This window comes from Myotis lucifugus, unplaced genomic scaffold, assembly GCF_000147115.1.
Source record: "Myotis lucifugus unplaced genomic scaffold, Myoluc2.0 scaffold_136, whole genome shotgun sequence".
Taxonomy (NCBI): domain Eukaryota; kingdom Metazoa; phylum Chordata; class Mammalia; order Chiroptera; family Vespertilionidae; genus Myotis; species Myotis lucifugus.
This window is the reverse complement of record NW_005871184.1, coordinates 1,121,686-1,136,433: the sequence shown is the minus strand read 5'-3', so window position 1 is coordinate 1,136,433 and position 14,748 is coordinate 1,121,686. Positions and strand designations below refer to the sequence as shown.

The window sequence follows — 14,748 nt, the reverse complement described above, 5'->3', positions numbered from 1 at the left end:
GTATGTCTTTACAAGTTAGTGTTTTAATTTCCTTTGAGTAAATACCCAGAAGTGGAATTGCTAAATAAAATGGTAGTTCCATTTTTAATTTTTTGAGAACCTCTATGGTGTTTTCTATAGTGGCTGCACCAATTTCCATTCCTATCAATAGTATACCAGGGTTCCCTTTTCCCTACATTTTCACCAGCATTTGTTACCTCTTGTCTTTTTGATGATAGCCATTCTCCAGGCATGAGCTCATATCTCACTGTGGTTTTGTCTTGCATTTCTCCCAGGATTGTCTTTTTTCCCTGAGATCATCTCTATCCATGACAGTGGAGTATTATTTTTTTTTCTCCAGGAGTGTTTCAACTTTCTCTATTCTTCTTAAAGTAATTTTGATTTGTGAGAAACATATACCTCTATTTTTAACACAAGATAACCCACAACTTTATCAACAAAAAAAAGTTGTTAAATTATTTGATAAATGTGAAAACCTACAGAAATGTATTGGACTAATCTGGAAAGTTGTTAAAGAAGATAATTTTGCACAACTAAAAATCAAGAAGAATACTTATTCAGGCAACATTTGTTTAAATTAAAAACTATCAAGAATTGTTGAAACTTCTGACATTTGGATTTGAATCTCTAAAGCTACTTTAGACCAAACTGTCTTGTTCAGGGTCATTTAACTAAATTCCACTGGTCAGATACTACCTATAGCTGACCCTGACTTAGGGCATAGGAAGCAAAAACTCCTAAACAAATCTGGTACTTACCCAGGATATGCTGAAGGTATATTTACTTTACAGTTGTTCTCGGACATCATTTGAAGGAGAGCCAGGATATTTAATATTTATTTTTCTTATTTTCTTAGTTTTTTACTTCTTCTGTCTAACATAGAGGACCCAGCTAATGGCATTTGAATGAGATATATCTATGTTTGAAATCTCAGCCTTTCCTATTTGCTATCTTTGGGCCTGGGACTATGTACTTTGTTCATTTGCATAAATACTTGTTTATTATGATCTCACATAACAAAATCACAAAATAGTTGGTTGTAAGAGTGGCTCAGCAGCTTGACTATGTTGTCATGTTATCAAGGCTCTTCTGATATTATCACATTGACAATGTCTTTCTCAAGATACTTTGCAAGTATCACACCTGCACAGGACAATGTCCTTAGTAGAAAGAGAGCATATCTATCATATGTTTCTCTCTTACTAGGAAAGAAAGTCTGTTCTGGGATCCTCCCTAGTAGACTGCCCTGTTATCCAACTGGCTACAAATAGGTCACAGATCACCCCAAAAGGAGAATGAGATTATCATGATGGATTTAGATTCATGGAGGGTAGAATTCATATTGTCACATTGTGGATAGCACATAGTCAAATCAGGATCCATTAGCAAGGAAAAGGAGGATAGGCTATTGGATTGACAATTATTTATCTCTATCACAACACTGATAAATGTTTTCCTTCATTGTTCAAACTACCACTGAATTAGGCAATTGCACATTGGCCCACAGGGAGCATCAACAGGCTTGTTAGCCCCAAACTGATGTATTGTTTTACATGAGAAAGTTCTTAGTTTGCATCACGGGAATTTTATTTCTAGGAACAAGAGTGATTCTTATTTTGTTACCATCAAAAACTTGAAAAGCATCCAGCTACCCATTGGGAACAGTATGACCTTTGTTGCTCTGTTCAAAATCTAAGACTAAGCAGGTGAAACTATTTACTTATAAACAAATACTCTAAGGTAACATTACAGAAAGCCTCTCTCAGAGGAAAGAGGACAAATTTTGCTACCCTTGTTATCAATATATCATAAATATTTGTTGCTTCCACTGATACCATATTACAAGTTCTTCACTGGAAGTGTCTGTGTCTTATTTATTTTTGTGTTCCAAGAAGCTAACACATTTCTTGGCTCATAGTAGAAGTTCAATAAATGTGATGAAAATATGAAAACACATGATTTCATGCGAAGTTACTTGTCAAAGTTTTAAGACAAGGTTCTTGTCTTGGCATTAATAAACACATCTACTAGTAATTCTTTTTATTACTGTACTTCAGGCAGTTTGGCAATGGCCTTTTAGCTGTTGCAAATGCACCAAGTGGTATTGACCGTGTCAACTCAGGAACTGACATTACTTGGCAGAGATAGAGTAGATGTGGGGTGAAGATGTTTTCATAGCACAAATCCCTCTATCCTTCCCAAGCTTGTTGGGGCATCTCAGTCCCAGAGTCCATAGCTGAGAGATACCAGTAGTGTGGGAGCCAATTCATCACATTCTAAGCCCCACTGATGCCTCTGTGTGAATCAGAGCAAGGCATGGGGGTGTAGGATTCACTCTAACTTGTTTGGCTGGTTTTCATGAGGTGGCTGATTAACTTTGGTAGTCAACTCATTTCTCTGTTTGAGAAAGATAGAACCAACGTGCAATATTAAAAATTTCTTGAAAATGAAATACTTAGATATCAGAGGAAATTATCAAGAATAGCTGTCAATAAGGAACTTTTGAATGTGATTTTTCTGGAAGGTGTCCTATCAGTCACCCAATGCAACACTTTACATTCTGTAGGGCAATCAAGAAACTTATGCCAGAAACCTTTCTTCTCTCCTGAAACTTGAACACTATAGGCCAGAGGGGCATGTGCATTCATTAGCACCTCTACTGGTCATACTGACCTAGTACTCTCTTGGTAAGAGGCAGTTCAATGATGACTGGCCATCTGGAAGGCCCTGGCTAGGCCGGTTGATTTGTACATTTCCAGTCCCCTTTCATCCTGGGTAGGTCTTGCAGTCTTTTCTGAATGGAAGACTACAGCATGAATGTCCTCCCCTAGGGCTCCTTATGGCTAGAAGTTGCCTGGGGCTGAAACTGACATGTTGGGAGAAACACTGAGTCAGAATATGGCAGGAAAAGTCTCTGATTCGGGAGCCACATTTTCCGGTTTCAAATCATCACTCTGCCCTCTCTGTGACCTCAGGTGCATTGCTGCACTTCTCCTGGTCTCATTGCTCACCTTTCTCAGCTCCAAATAGGGTTGTAATACAGATTAAATGGCAGCACTGTCTGCCTCAGAGAAAGCATTTTGTAAGTAAGTAGATGATCATCATTTGTGTTGATCCAATTCAGACACTTTAGCAATTCTATATGGGGCCTGTACAGCAGTAGCATTAACTTAGAACTTTGCTTGGCATTACAAGACATGTACCAAATTAATCTCTATAGTGACTTAGTTGTGAACATCATTTTGCATCAGTATTTTGTTCAAAATTTTCTCAAGTACCTTTTAAAAAATAATTTCTTTACTTTCAGGTAGAAATTTAAGATTTTCAAGGGCTGGAACTTTCTACTAATTTCTTCACATACCGAATACAGAAGTGCTACATGTATGTCAAATAAAAAGTAGACTGTTTTTAAAATTAAAAAGAAATCTATTGAGAGGCAAGCTCTTCACAATGCCAAAACAGATAACCAACCAATATAGTCACGAGGCTCCTAGTTTCAGAAGAGTTAAATTTTTGGGTTGATTTCATTGTTCTCAGTATAATAATCTGACTACTTTATCACATAATCTCTCCACCTAACATCCATATGACTTTAGGACGTCTGGAACTCATCATTGACTTTCAATTTAAGGAGGATTGCATGCTAGGATTACTAATGGCTTAACTGAAGACAGAGGTTGCAGTATTGGGACATAATTCCTATTTAGAGATTAACATCATATGAAGTTAGGATCTGTTTTTTTTTTACTACTCACCTGAGGACATGTTTAGAGACAGGAAGGGAGAGAGAGAGAGAGAGAAATATCAATCAGTTGCCTCCCATACACACTCTAACTGGAGACCTAACCCACAACCAAGGAATGTGCCCTGACCATATCCAGGAATTGAACCAAACCAGCAACCTTTTGGTGGACAAGATAATGCTCTAACCAACTGAGCCACTCTGGCCAGGCAGTTAGGATCTTTTTTAATCAAAGAAATATCTAGTTGGCATTATTCAAGTAACCCAGAGTTTCTGATTACAGGAAACCATGCCATGTAGGTGAAATGTTGATAAAACATGGCATTGTGGGGTGGGGGCGGCTGGAAAGAGGTCCATGGGGCAAAAGGAAGACTTTAGGTTACTGTGAACATCATATTTGAGAATATATATAAAATTTTTAGCCCAGGCACTATATAGTTAGGGTTCATGAACCTCAGCTATGACCATGTTTTCCTATCATTTGAAGATACTTCCTACCCTGATCCTGTATTGGTAAGTAACAGAATGACAAAAAGAAGGCTCTTCCTTGTTAGCATCAAGTCCTACTTTATTCAGGGGAATTCTAATTTGCATTTCATTAAATGGTTTTAATACTTGTGAGACCAGAAGGTCCTGGAATTGGATACCCACCCTATTTTTTTCAGAACCTCTGAGTCAGGTTCAGACGAGCTGCCACCTTCCTCTAGTATTTTCATCTACTGAGGCAATTTCCTCACTGCTTTCCCAGGTAGGCCAAGGAGCTATTGAGAAAACTGTCAACACTGAAGAGCAGGTTCCTGGAGGAGGAAGTGACGTGTCTGAGGCCAAGTTTTTGAGGAACTACTGGGCCTGTCTTAATAACAGCCAATTTTAATAAGCATCTACAATGTGCTGCCACTGAGTTAAACACTGTACATGCATTATGTTGCTTACTACTCATAACAACCTTTTGGAATGAGACTGTCATTATCTTATTTTTATATGACGCAATGAAAGTAAAGAGAGGTATCTTATTTGTCCAAATCCCCCTAATTCTTAAGACTAGAGTGTGCTCTGAACACTATACAATCCTGAATACAAGGACATTGTGTCTGAAAATTGTTGCCTCTTTAAGGTCTGTAGGGTAGATATAATTTTGAAAGGAAAAAGATTAACTTCTTTTGAAATTTTCCTTTATCTTTATTTCTCCTGGATCTTTTTTTTTTACAGTTAACTAACAGCTTTATTTTCTAATATAGAAGAAATTGGAAACATCAAAGGAAAAAAGACTAAATAGAAGACACATTTCTTTTGATCACTTAGAGACTTAAATCTCACTTCGACTGCTTTCTAGACTTAACTCTCTGGGGTTAGAATTAATTACCTCATCCTCTGGACTCCCAGAACACTTTTTAAAAATAAATTCACAACATGAACAGGTTGATATAAAAAATATTTAACAACTGGTACAGATGCTGGCCAAGTGGAGAAGTAAGGCCTGGAGTGTATCATTAACCCTTTAATTGCTGGATCCAGGGTATCTCAACACCCTGGCAGCTGGGATGACTGGGAAGCAGTTAGAAAACAATGGCAGTGGGTATCTGCCAAGCATTATGGAAGTATATATTATCCCAACAACTAATAAGGATGTATGGGTTCAAGGCCTATTTCTTTTTTAAAAAATTTAGATATCATTGACATATAACATGGTATCAGTTTCAGGTGTATCCCATAATTATTTGATATTTGTATAGGCAGTGAAGTGATCACCACAATAAAGCTAGTTAACATCCATCAACATACAGAGTTACAGAATTATTTTTTGCCATGAAAACTTATAAGATCTACTCTCTTAACAGCTTTAAAATATACAATACAGTATTAATTATAGTCTCCATATTGTACATTACAACCCCATGACTTATCTATTTTTTACAGCTGAGAGGTTGTACTTTTTAATCTCTCTCTCCCATGTCACCCACCCCATGCCTCTGGTAACCACCAATCTCTTCTCTACATCCATAGCTTGCTATTTTTTGTTTTGTGTTTTTTAATTGTCTCTTGGGTTTTTTTTTAATTTTAACATAAGTTAGATCATATGGTATTCATCTTTCTCTGTCTGACTTATTTCACTTAGCATAATGCCCTAAGGTCCATCTGCTATTGCAAATGGCAAGACTTTCTTCTTCTTATGGCTGAGTTATATTTCAGTGTGTATATGTCTGACCTTTTCTTTATCCATTCACACAAAGAACATGGGGTACATCTGTCATTTCAAGTTAGTGTTTTTATTTTCTTCAGATAAATACCCAGAAATGGAATTTCTGGATCATATGATAGTCCTATTTTTAATTTTTTGAGGAACCTCCTTACTGTTTTTCATAGTGGCTGCACAATTAATATGCCCACCAATAGTGCAAAAGGGTTCCCTTTTCTCCACATTCTTGCCAACACTTGTTACCTTTTGTCTTTTTGATAATAGGAATGCTAACAGGTGTGAGGTGGTATTTCATTATTCCATGGCCTCCAGCAAAGATTGGGGAAGAAAAATGTGTCTAAATAATTGATAAATTTTATCAGCATTTTAAAAGTTGAAACATGTTTTCTGAACCTGAACAGTTAAACCAGATCAACCAAACAGAGGAGGAAAAAGATGGGGGGGGGGGCGGGAATATGTATATATATATCAGCTAAAAACCCTATCAATGTCCTATTCTTAAACATTAGTCATGGCTCTGTAATCAGAACAACTAACTGTATGTTTTAAACATAAATGTTCCCTGTAGGAAAAATTACAGCTTTGTGGTGATATCCAGAAAATAAGAAACAAATAAGCTTCCATATTGTCCATGATCTATTTTCTGAACCTGAACAGTTAAACCAGATCAACCAAACAGAGGGGGGGAAAAAAAAACAGGAAGTAGAAAATGACTTTGACAGTTTCTTCCTCAGCCTGACCAGTGTTTTGATCTAAAGCACGATCAAATGTATTGGGTGCATTTAATTAATTAATTCAACAAATGTCTGTTAGGCACCTACTACATAGGTGTTTGGATATGGGAAAATGGAAGTTCCTATCCTTTTGGAACTTATATCTAGTAATCAACACAAGCAAAACATAGAAGCACATGAATATATTTAGATAAATGTATATGTCAGGTGGTTATCAGGACTCTGAAACAACATAGCATACGGGTGGATAGTGATCAATAAGGGAATGATAATTTTTTTTGCTTTTATTTTTATTTTTTCCCTTTATTGGTTAAGATATTACAAATTGGATAACACCACATTTGAACTGAGACTTGAAGGAAGTGAGGGAGTGAGCCAGGCATATATTGGGTAAAGAACATTCCAACAGAGAACAGCACGTTCAAAGGCCCTTCAGTCATTTTGTTTAGTAATGAGCTTGTAGTACAAGGAGTTGGGCTCTCATTACCACTGAAGTGTCTGGTGACAGTGCTGTGGGACTGGCCAGGGAGAGGTAGAAAGCAAACCGAGGTAGATAGCAGGTACAAACCTGGGTGGAATCAAAAAAGAAAAGGAAGAGTTTTTAAATTTCTGAGTGTAAATCCAAGCATGGTCATTTGCAAACATCATGCTATTTTTTCCACTCACTGAATTGCCAGGAGCTCTCTGTGTTGCCCCAGATTTCAGACTTGAACATGTTTTCTGGGCTCTGTTTCAAAGCCTCCTTTTTGTCATTGGCTGCAGCTTCTGAATAGATCCTTATTCTCCACATTATTTTTTTTTTCAGTTGATTGAACTGTGGTGCAAAGAGTCTCTCTCTCCACATGAACTACCTCTACTGCTCCAAGGCTTTCCGCACAAGGAAGCATTTACGGGTAATGAGGATTTGATGAATGTAAAGGTCTTGACTCAATGATTACTATTTGGAAAGTTTGGGTTACCAACAATGCTCCCTTCCCTTCCCCCAAAGAGCTCAATGTGTATTGCTAAAGAAGGTGGGAAACCTGTTCTTACTTGTGAAAAAAAATCCACAAGGTACAGCTCCACAGTGCCAAGGAATGTTGGTGTTGACTGAGGTCAAGCTAATACTTTCTACAAATGAGAATCTTAATAAATATCTGTTGAGTTGAACTGGAAACAGCTCACTTAGGAAATTTAAGATATTCACTGCTCTATGAGTTGAAATCGTCCTTGGCAAATAACAGTGAACATTTTCTTTAGGGAAGATTTTCTAAATTATATTTTCTTTAATCATATAATGTCTTCATTCCTCTCCTGATAGCTCAGTGTAGATATAACCTTAATCATTGCTTAAGGAAAGCTCTACTGCAGTAACTCACTGTTTTAGAATTTAATGGAACCCCAAAGAGCTCTATGTTTATCTTACATTCTGGAATTTGAGGCCCAGAGAAGTTATATAGGACTAGAAACAAGGTTCCTAATTCTCAGTTTGGGATTTTTTTCATTACAACATTCTGCCCTTCATGGTTTTCTGTTATTGCTTCATACCCCGGAAGCATCTTCCCTTTTCTCAGGCAGCAAATATAGAAATAAAATACACTGCCAGGACACCTGGAATTCTAGAGGCAACAGGTAGATTCTTACTAGACGCAATAGTCATAAGTTGGCCCAAGGCTGAGGCTGGTTGGAGAAAGATATAGTGGTGTTCTGAACAAATAGTTATTTCAGACATACAGAAGATGACTGCTTTCCTTTCTCACTATAGTTACTCGTCAAGTCATTTTTAATTGAATTTGTTTTGTCATCAGAAAGAATTCTAGCAGCTTTTTCAGCTTAAGAACAACCTAATCAGAGTTCTCCAACAGCTGGGCTATAGCCATGTGGAATCATAAATAAAATCAGCTAATAATTTAAGCATAGTAACTAATTTCTTTCTTGCTAGTCCCAGACAATGATTTTAGGTAGATTTATTATTCTCTTATTTACCTTGGCTAATGGGATAACAAAGATTCTATTAAGTCAGCCAATTGTTTATCTACAGACAAAAGGACACATCTTAGGTAAACAGAAACCTCTCTTCTCAAGAAAAAAGGAAAAGCTTTGACTCATCACTTTGAGTGGAGTCTTATAAAGAATAACTTTTAATATATGTGACTCATAAAAAACAAATATACATTAAGCACAAAAATGAAAACCCCCCTAGTCTTGGTGTCTTAGCCACAAATATATGAAAAGTATATTCACTATTTTATATGCAATGTTCAATGGATGGTTATTGAAATCTCTACCTCTTCTCTTTTAAAATAAAAAGAAGTTTTGATGCCTCAAATGGAAAGAGACTTATGGCAACTGGGAGAAATTGGACAGTGTGGCAGTAGTTACAGAGTGAGTATGTTTTGATTTCATTTTTTTCTTGATCAAGTATAAGATGTTAATGCCTTTGCAAACACAGTTATTCCTGCACCTGGATTCCACAGTGGAAAATAAGGCTCACTATAATAAAAGCAAACAAAGTATTTGCATAATAGTTATACTCACCAAAATCAATAGATAGCTCCATTGAACTCCGCCTGCACATGATTTGCATAGAGTCAATACACTCATTTTTCTCTTTCATTTCATGTTGAATATTGAATCTGGAAGAACTGTTCTATTTCCCTGGAGGTTGTTATATCTTGATCTCTTCCCCCGCTCTCCTTCTCTTCCTCCTCCTCCTTCCCCCCACCCCCTTACATTTTAGTCATCCTGATGAAAGATAAGGGGGGAAAATGGGCAAAACATTCTCATCAACACATTCTTTTAAAAAGACTACTGTGCGTCAGCCCCCCAAATACCAGTAATCTCTCCTCACCTGGAGCTTACATGGGATTGGGAGAGCGCAAAACAATAGACAATAAATAAATGAATACAATAATTACTTCACCCTGAGAAGGTTGATTTAGTTGGGAAGCTCAGAAGAGGCCTCAGTTAGATAGTAATGATATTTGAGCTGTGACTTGAAGCAATGCACAGCTCTGGGGACAGAGCTTTTCAGGCAGAGAATAAGACCCTAAGACAACTGAACCTGGCATGTTTGAGGATCAAAAAAAAGGCATGGGCAGCTGGTGGAGAGTGAGTGCCGCCTAAACGGTTGAGATGGGCCAGAGTGTGACAACCCCGAGGAGCTACCATAAGCAGTCAGTACTTTATTCTAGTTACAGTGGGAAGTCATTGGAAGATTTTAAGCAGAGCAGTGACATAATTTGATTTATTTTTTAAATGATCACCCTGGCTGTTGTAGTCAGGTGAGAGATAATGATGTTTGGACCAAGTTAGTATCAGTGAAGATGGAGAAATGCTGACAGGTTTGAGATGCAATTTGAATATAAAAGCAAGAGGACTTATTGATGGATTAAATAGTATGGCAGAGAAAGAGAGATCAAACATACATTCTTAACTTTTAATTGAGCAACTAGTTGGATAATAGTACCATTTACTAAACTGAGGAGCAGCTGGTTTGTGGAGTATCAAGAGCTCTCTTTTGGCCATAACATCCTGGGGAAGTCTCTAAGACTTCTAAGATGAGCATTGTTGCAATGATATCTTTTTATATAGACTGTATCATATACTTTTAACATTTTCATTTCCATGACTGATGGATAGATTACATGGGCAGATGGGGAGAGCTGGACAAGAAGGAGACATGAGTAAAGAGACGGGGGCACAGAGCATGGAGGAGAGGTTTTTGTTGCTGACTGCCATGCCAGGCGATCCAGCCTTCTCTCTGCCTTGTGCCACCCCCTAGAAGTTCATGCCCTTTTCCTCTCCAATGCCTTCTCTAGACCATCCTTCTGGGGGCTGAGATGAAGCACTTCCAAGGAAAAGGAAAATAGCAATCGACTTCTACCCTCTTTGTTTTGTAATCCTCATTTGTCTTTGAAATGCTACACTTTTCTTGATTTATTGTCATTCCAGTTGTTACATGAAAGCTTCCTAATCTCTGAACTTCTGGGTTCACTGAGTTCTAGGAACCAGGAAAAGAATATACTTATTCCTATTGAATAATAATTCAGCATTTACCTCTTTGATATTTATATTTCAATAAATATAAGCAACTTGAATGATTAATTTAAAGGAATGTTTTTTAAAACTATAAAGTTACATTGAGGATAGATCTTATCAATGATTCATTGTCTTTCACACAGTTGCCAAATGAATTTTAAGTTTCAGAGAAATGTTATTTAAAGTTACTAGTTAATATTTATGTCAAACACTATTACATTTTTAAAAATTTTATTTTGAAACAGATTAATAAGAAATTGCAAAGATAGTACAGAGAGGCCCACTGTACCCTTCACCTGGTAGCAGCTATTATTTTTTAAAAATCCTAATATATTTGCTTTTAATTAATTTAAAAGAGCAAATATTCTTTTACATGTAATTGGATTTTTGGTTAAAAAGTCTATATTTGCATTTTTGCTGCATATATATTCAGACCAGAATTACTGAGTCACAAGGTATTTGTATGTTATTTATGGGGATTTAAAATTAATACATGTTTATTATCTAATATTTAAAAATATAATCACAAAAAGGAAAAGATATTTAAACTACCTGTAATCCAAGCACCGAGATTTAGTAATGTAAAACTTTATGTATAAAGTCTTCCTGTGTGAATGAGGGAAAGTGTTCCAGGAAGAGAGAGGGACAAACCTATATAGAAGTCCAGTGCAATAGACTTCATGTCACTTTTAAGAACTGAAGGCAGTTCAATATGATTGGATAGCAGACAGTGTGGGAGAAGACTATGGAAAACTCACTAGGAGCTTGTTAATGGAGGACCTTATAACTGCCCACTTAAATTTAGTCTTTATCTTAAGAGCAATGGAAAAAGCCATCACAGATGTTTCAGGTGAGAAATAACATGATCAGTTTTGTGTTTTAGAAGATCATTTCTGTCTGCAGTGTGGAGAAAGGAGCAGAGTGGAACAAGACTTGAGGCAAGAAACAAGATCTCCTAGTAATTCAGGTTAGAGATCATGGGTATGTGGACTAGTGAAATGTCAGTGGAGAAGACATTTGGTTATTAATAGGATCTGAAACATTAAGAGAGAGGGACAAGTCAAGGAGAGCTTCCAGTTGCTTGGACAACTAAATAGCTGGTGGTTCCATTCACAAACAAGAGAAGGGGAGATCTGGGTCAAGAAGGAGATGATGAATTAGTTTTGGATTTACTTGTTTAGGATGAACCGTAAGCTATCCAAATGGGTGTGTACAGGTTACAGTAGATACATAGTTCTTTGATTCAAGGGAGAGGTCTATCTTGAAAATACGGTTTGGGAGTTATTGGCAAATAGATGGCTACTCGGGTAAAAGGAATTCTAATGAAAAAAGAAAAAGACTGAAGAGAAAAACAGCTATATTTTAAACCATGGGGGGGGGAAAGAGACTACAAAATAATCCAGTGCACTGTAGCCACAGAGAAAATAACGGAACCAGAATTGTGTAATGCCAAGCAAAGAAAGGTTTTCAGGAACAGGAGAGCAGGATCAAGTGCTTCTGAGTGAGCATATGGAATGAAAGTACTAAATTTGTCTACATGCCCCTCCTACCTATTTTAATGAATATGAATATTCATAGACTAGAGGCCTGGTGCATGAAATTCATACAGGGGGGTGTGTGTGTCCCTCAGCCCAGCCTGCACCCTCTCCAATATGGGACCCCTCAAGGGATGTCTGACTGTCCATTTAGGCCCAATCCCTGTGGATCCAGAACTGCTGGATCCCAACCGCTCACCTGCCTGCCAGCCTGATCACCCTCTAACCACTCCCCTGCCAGCCGGATTGACACCTAACTGCTCCACTGCCAGCCCAATTGCCCCTAACTGCCATCCCCTACAGGTCTGGCCCCCCCCAACTGCCCTCCTCTGATGGCCTGATCGCCCACAACTGCCCTCCCCTGCCAGCCATCTTGTGTCTACATGGAGGAGGCCATCTTTGACCACATGGGGGCGGCCATCTTGTGTGTTGGAAAGATGGTCAATTTACATATTACTCTTTTATTAGATAGGATTGCTGGAAGTATAAATTTCTTCAATGCTGAGAGCAGTTACACTTACCACTACATAGGTGGTGAGGATCTCAAATGATATTTTATTAGATAAAGGAGGTCAACAAGGTTTAGGCACAGACTGTTTTCATGAATAAATGTTAGGAACGGAAGGGTCATGGAAGGATGTCAGAGATGGGCTTGCTGAACTCAAAGCAAAGAGCAAGGGGCTAGAGAGGTGTGGATGTTCTTAACCTCTGAATGCCTCTTGAAGACAATTTAAAGGACTTTCAGGAAGCAAAGGATGGATGGGCTTCTGAGCTTATCTCCTGGGAGTGATCCCCAGCAGGATGTAAAGAGGAAAGCTGCTGCCAACACTTTATTTGAATGAAATGAGGAGGTGGGAGAATAACATTATGGATAAAGCAGAGATGACCTTCAAGATATCTCCTGACAGTTAGGCTGGTTGATTTGTGTGCTCTTATCATCAATAATCCAGTGTTTTTCAGTGGTAAATAGTATGGATGGGAATCTAGACCAGTGATGGCGAACCTTTTGAACTCGGCCTGTCAGCATTTTGAAAAACCCTAACTTAACTCTGGTGCCATGTCAAATATAGAAATTTTTTGATATTTGCAACCATAGTAAAACAAAGATTTATATTTTTGATATTTATTTTACATATTTAAATGCCATTTAACAAAGAAAAATCAACCAAAAAAATGAGTTCGCATGTCACCTCTGACACGCGTGTCATAGGTTCGCCATCACTGGTCTAGACTGTTTCTGTGTATTACAATTTTATTTAAATAGCAATGTTTTTTATTTGATTCAAACTAGGGTGTTAATTGCCTAAAATTAGAACATTCTCTTGCCTCTTTTGATATCTCCTAGGTAGGGAGGTAGAATCTCTCAATACCTACACAGGATATTATTATTTTTTAATTATGAGGAATTGAAAAAGAGAATATAAAAGAAGATTTGAGGTTCTCAAGCTCTGGCCTGGGGTAGGCCTGCTGGGTTCTGCTATCAACAGCATGTTTATTATTTTCTTTTTAACTATACTTGCTTTTGTTTTGCTCAATCCTGTAAACAAGTGTTGTGCAAATCCTCAAGCTAAGCCATCATATGGAGGGACACAGATCAAAGACATGGCCTTCTTTCTCAGGAGCAGACAGTTCCATGACAGCAGGGTCAAGGGCCATCAAATTTATCTCCATATCCCCAGCACCTAATACATAGAAAGTGTTCAAAAGGTTTAATAAAAATATGAGTGCTGCCGAAACCGGTTTGGCTCAGTTGATAGAGCGTCGGCCTGTGGACTGAAAGGTCCCAGGTTCGATTCCAGTCAAGGGCATGTACCTGGGTTGCGGGCACATCCCCAGTAGGAGGTGTGCAGAAGGTGGCTGATCGATGTTTCTCTCCCATCGATGTTTCTAACTCTCTATCTCTCTCCCTTCCTCTCTGTAAAAAATCAATAAAATATATTTTTAAAAAAATATGAGTGCTGCACTGAGGCCAGGCACACAGGCAATCTACACTAATAAAAGTGAAACATGGTAATTAGCATATGACCACCACCCTTCCCATTGGCTAATCAGCATATCCTTATGCAAATTAACTGTCAGCCAAGATGGCGGCCGGCAGCCATGCACTGAAGCGAGCAGGGAGGCTTGCTTGCTCCAGTGACAGCGGACTCCAACGTTCCCCGCCTGGCTTGCCGGCCTCTCAGCTGCAACTCTAAGCAACTATGTTGCAAATATAGAAGCTAAACAAAACCCCAGAAACCGGCTTTCAGTCAGCCGGGCTTCAACCAGCCGGACAGCAACATTGTATCAAATACAGAAAGTAAAGGCCAGAAACCTGCTTTCAGCAGCGAGGCCTCAGAACTAAAGCTGGTCCAGAATAGAAAAAAAAAAAAGGAAAAAAGCAGCAGTTGGGAGCTTCAGTCACCCGCCAGCCAGAAAACGGCCCTCAGCCCCTCAGCCAGACTGGCCAGGCACCCAGTGGGGACCCCCACCCTGATCCAGGACACCCTTCAGGGCAAACCAGCTGGCCCCCACCTGTGC

The 14,748-nt window shown here is 38.3% G+C and overlaps 1 protein-coding gene across 1 annotated transcript in view; it reads right to left on the bottom strand.

Moving 5' to 3' along the window:
- Positions 1–6,962: 6,962 nt before the first annotated feature.
- Positions 6,963–14,748, bottom strand: part of LOC111827137 — a 34,376-nt gene continuing 26,590 nt past the window's right edge. The window contains exon 5 of the mRNA XM_023758656.1: positions 6,963–7,241. Coding sequence (XP_023614424.1) covers positions 6,964–7,241 — 278 coding nt within the window. The 3' untranslated portion in view covers position 6,963. The remainder of the gene's footprint in view (positions 7,242–14,748) is intronic.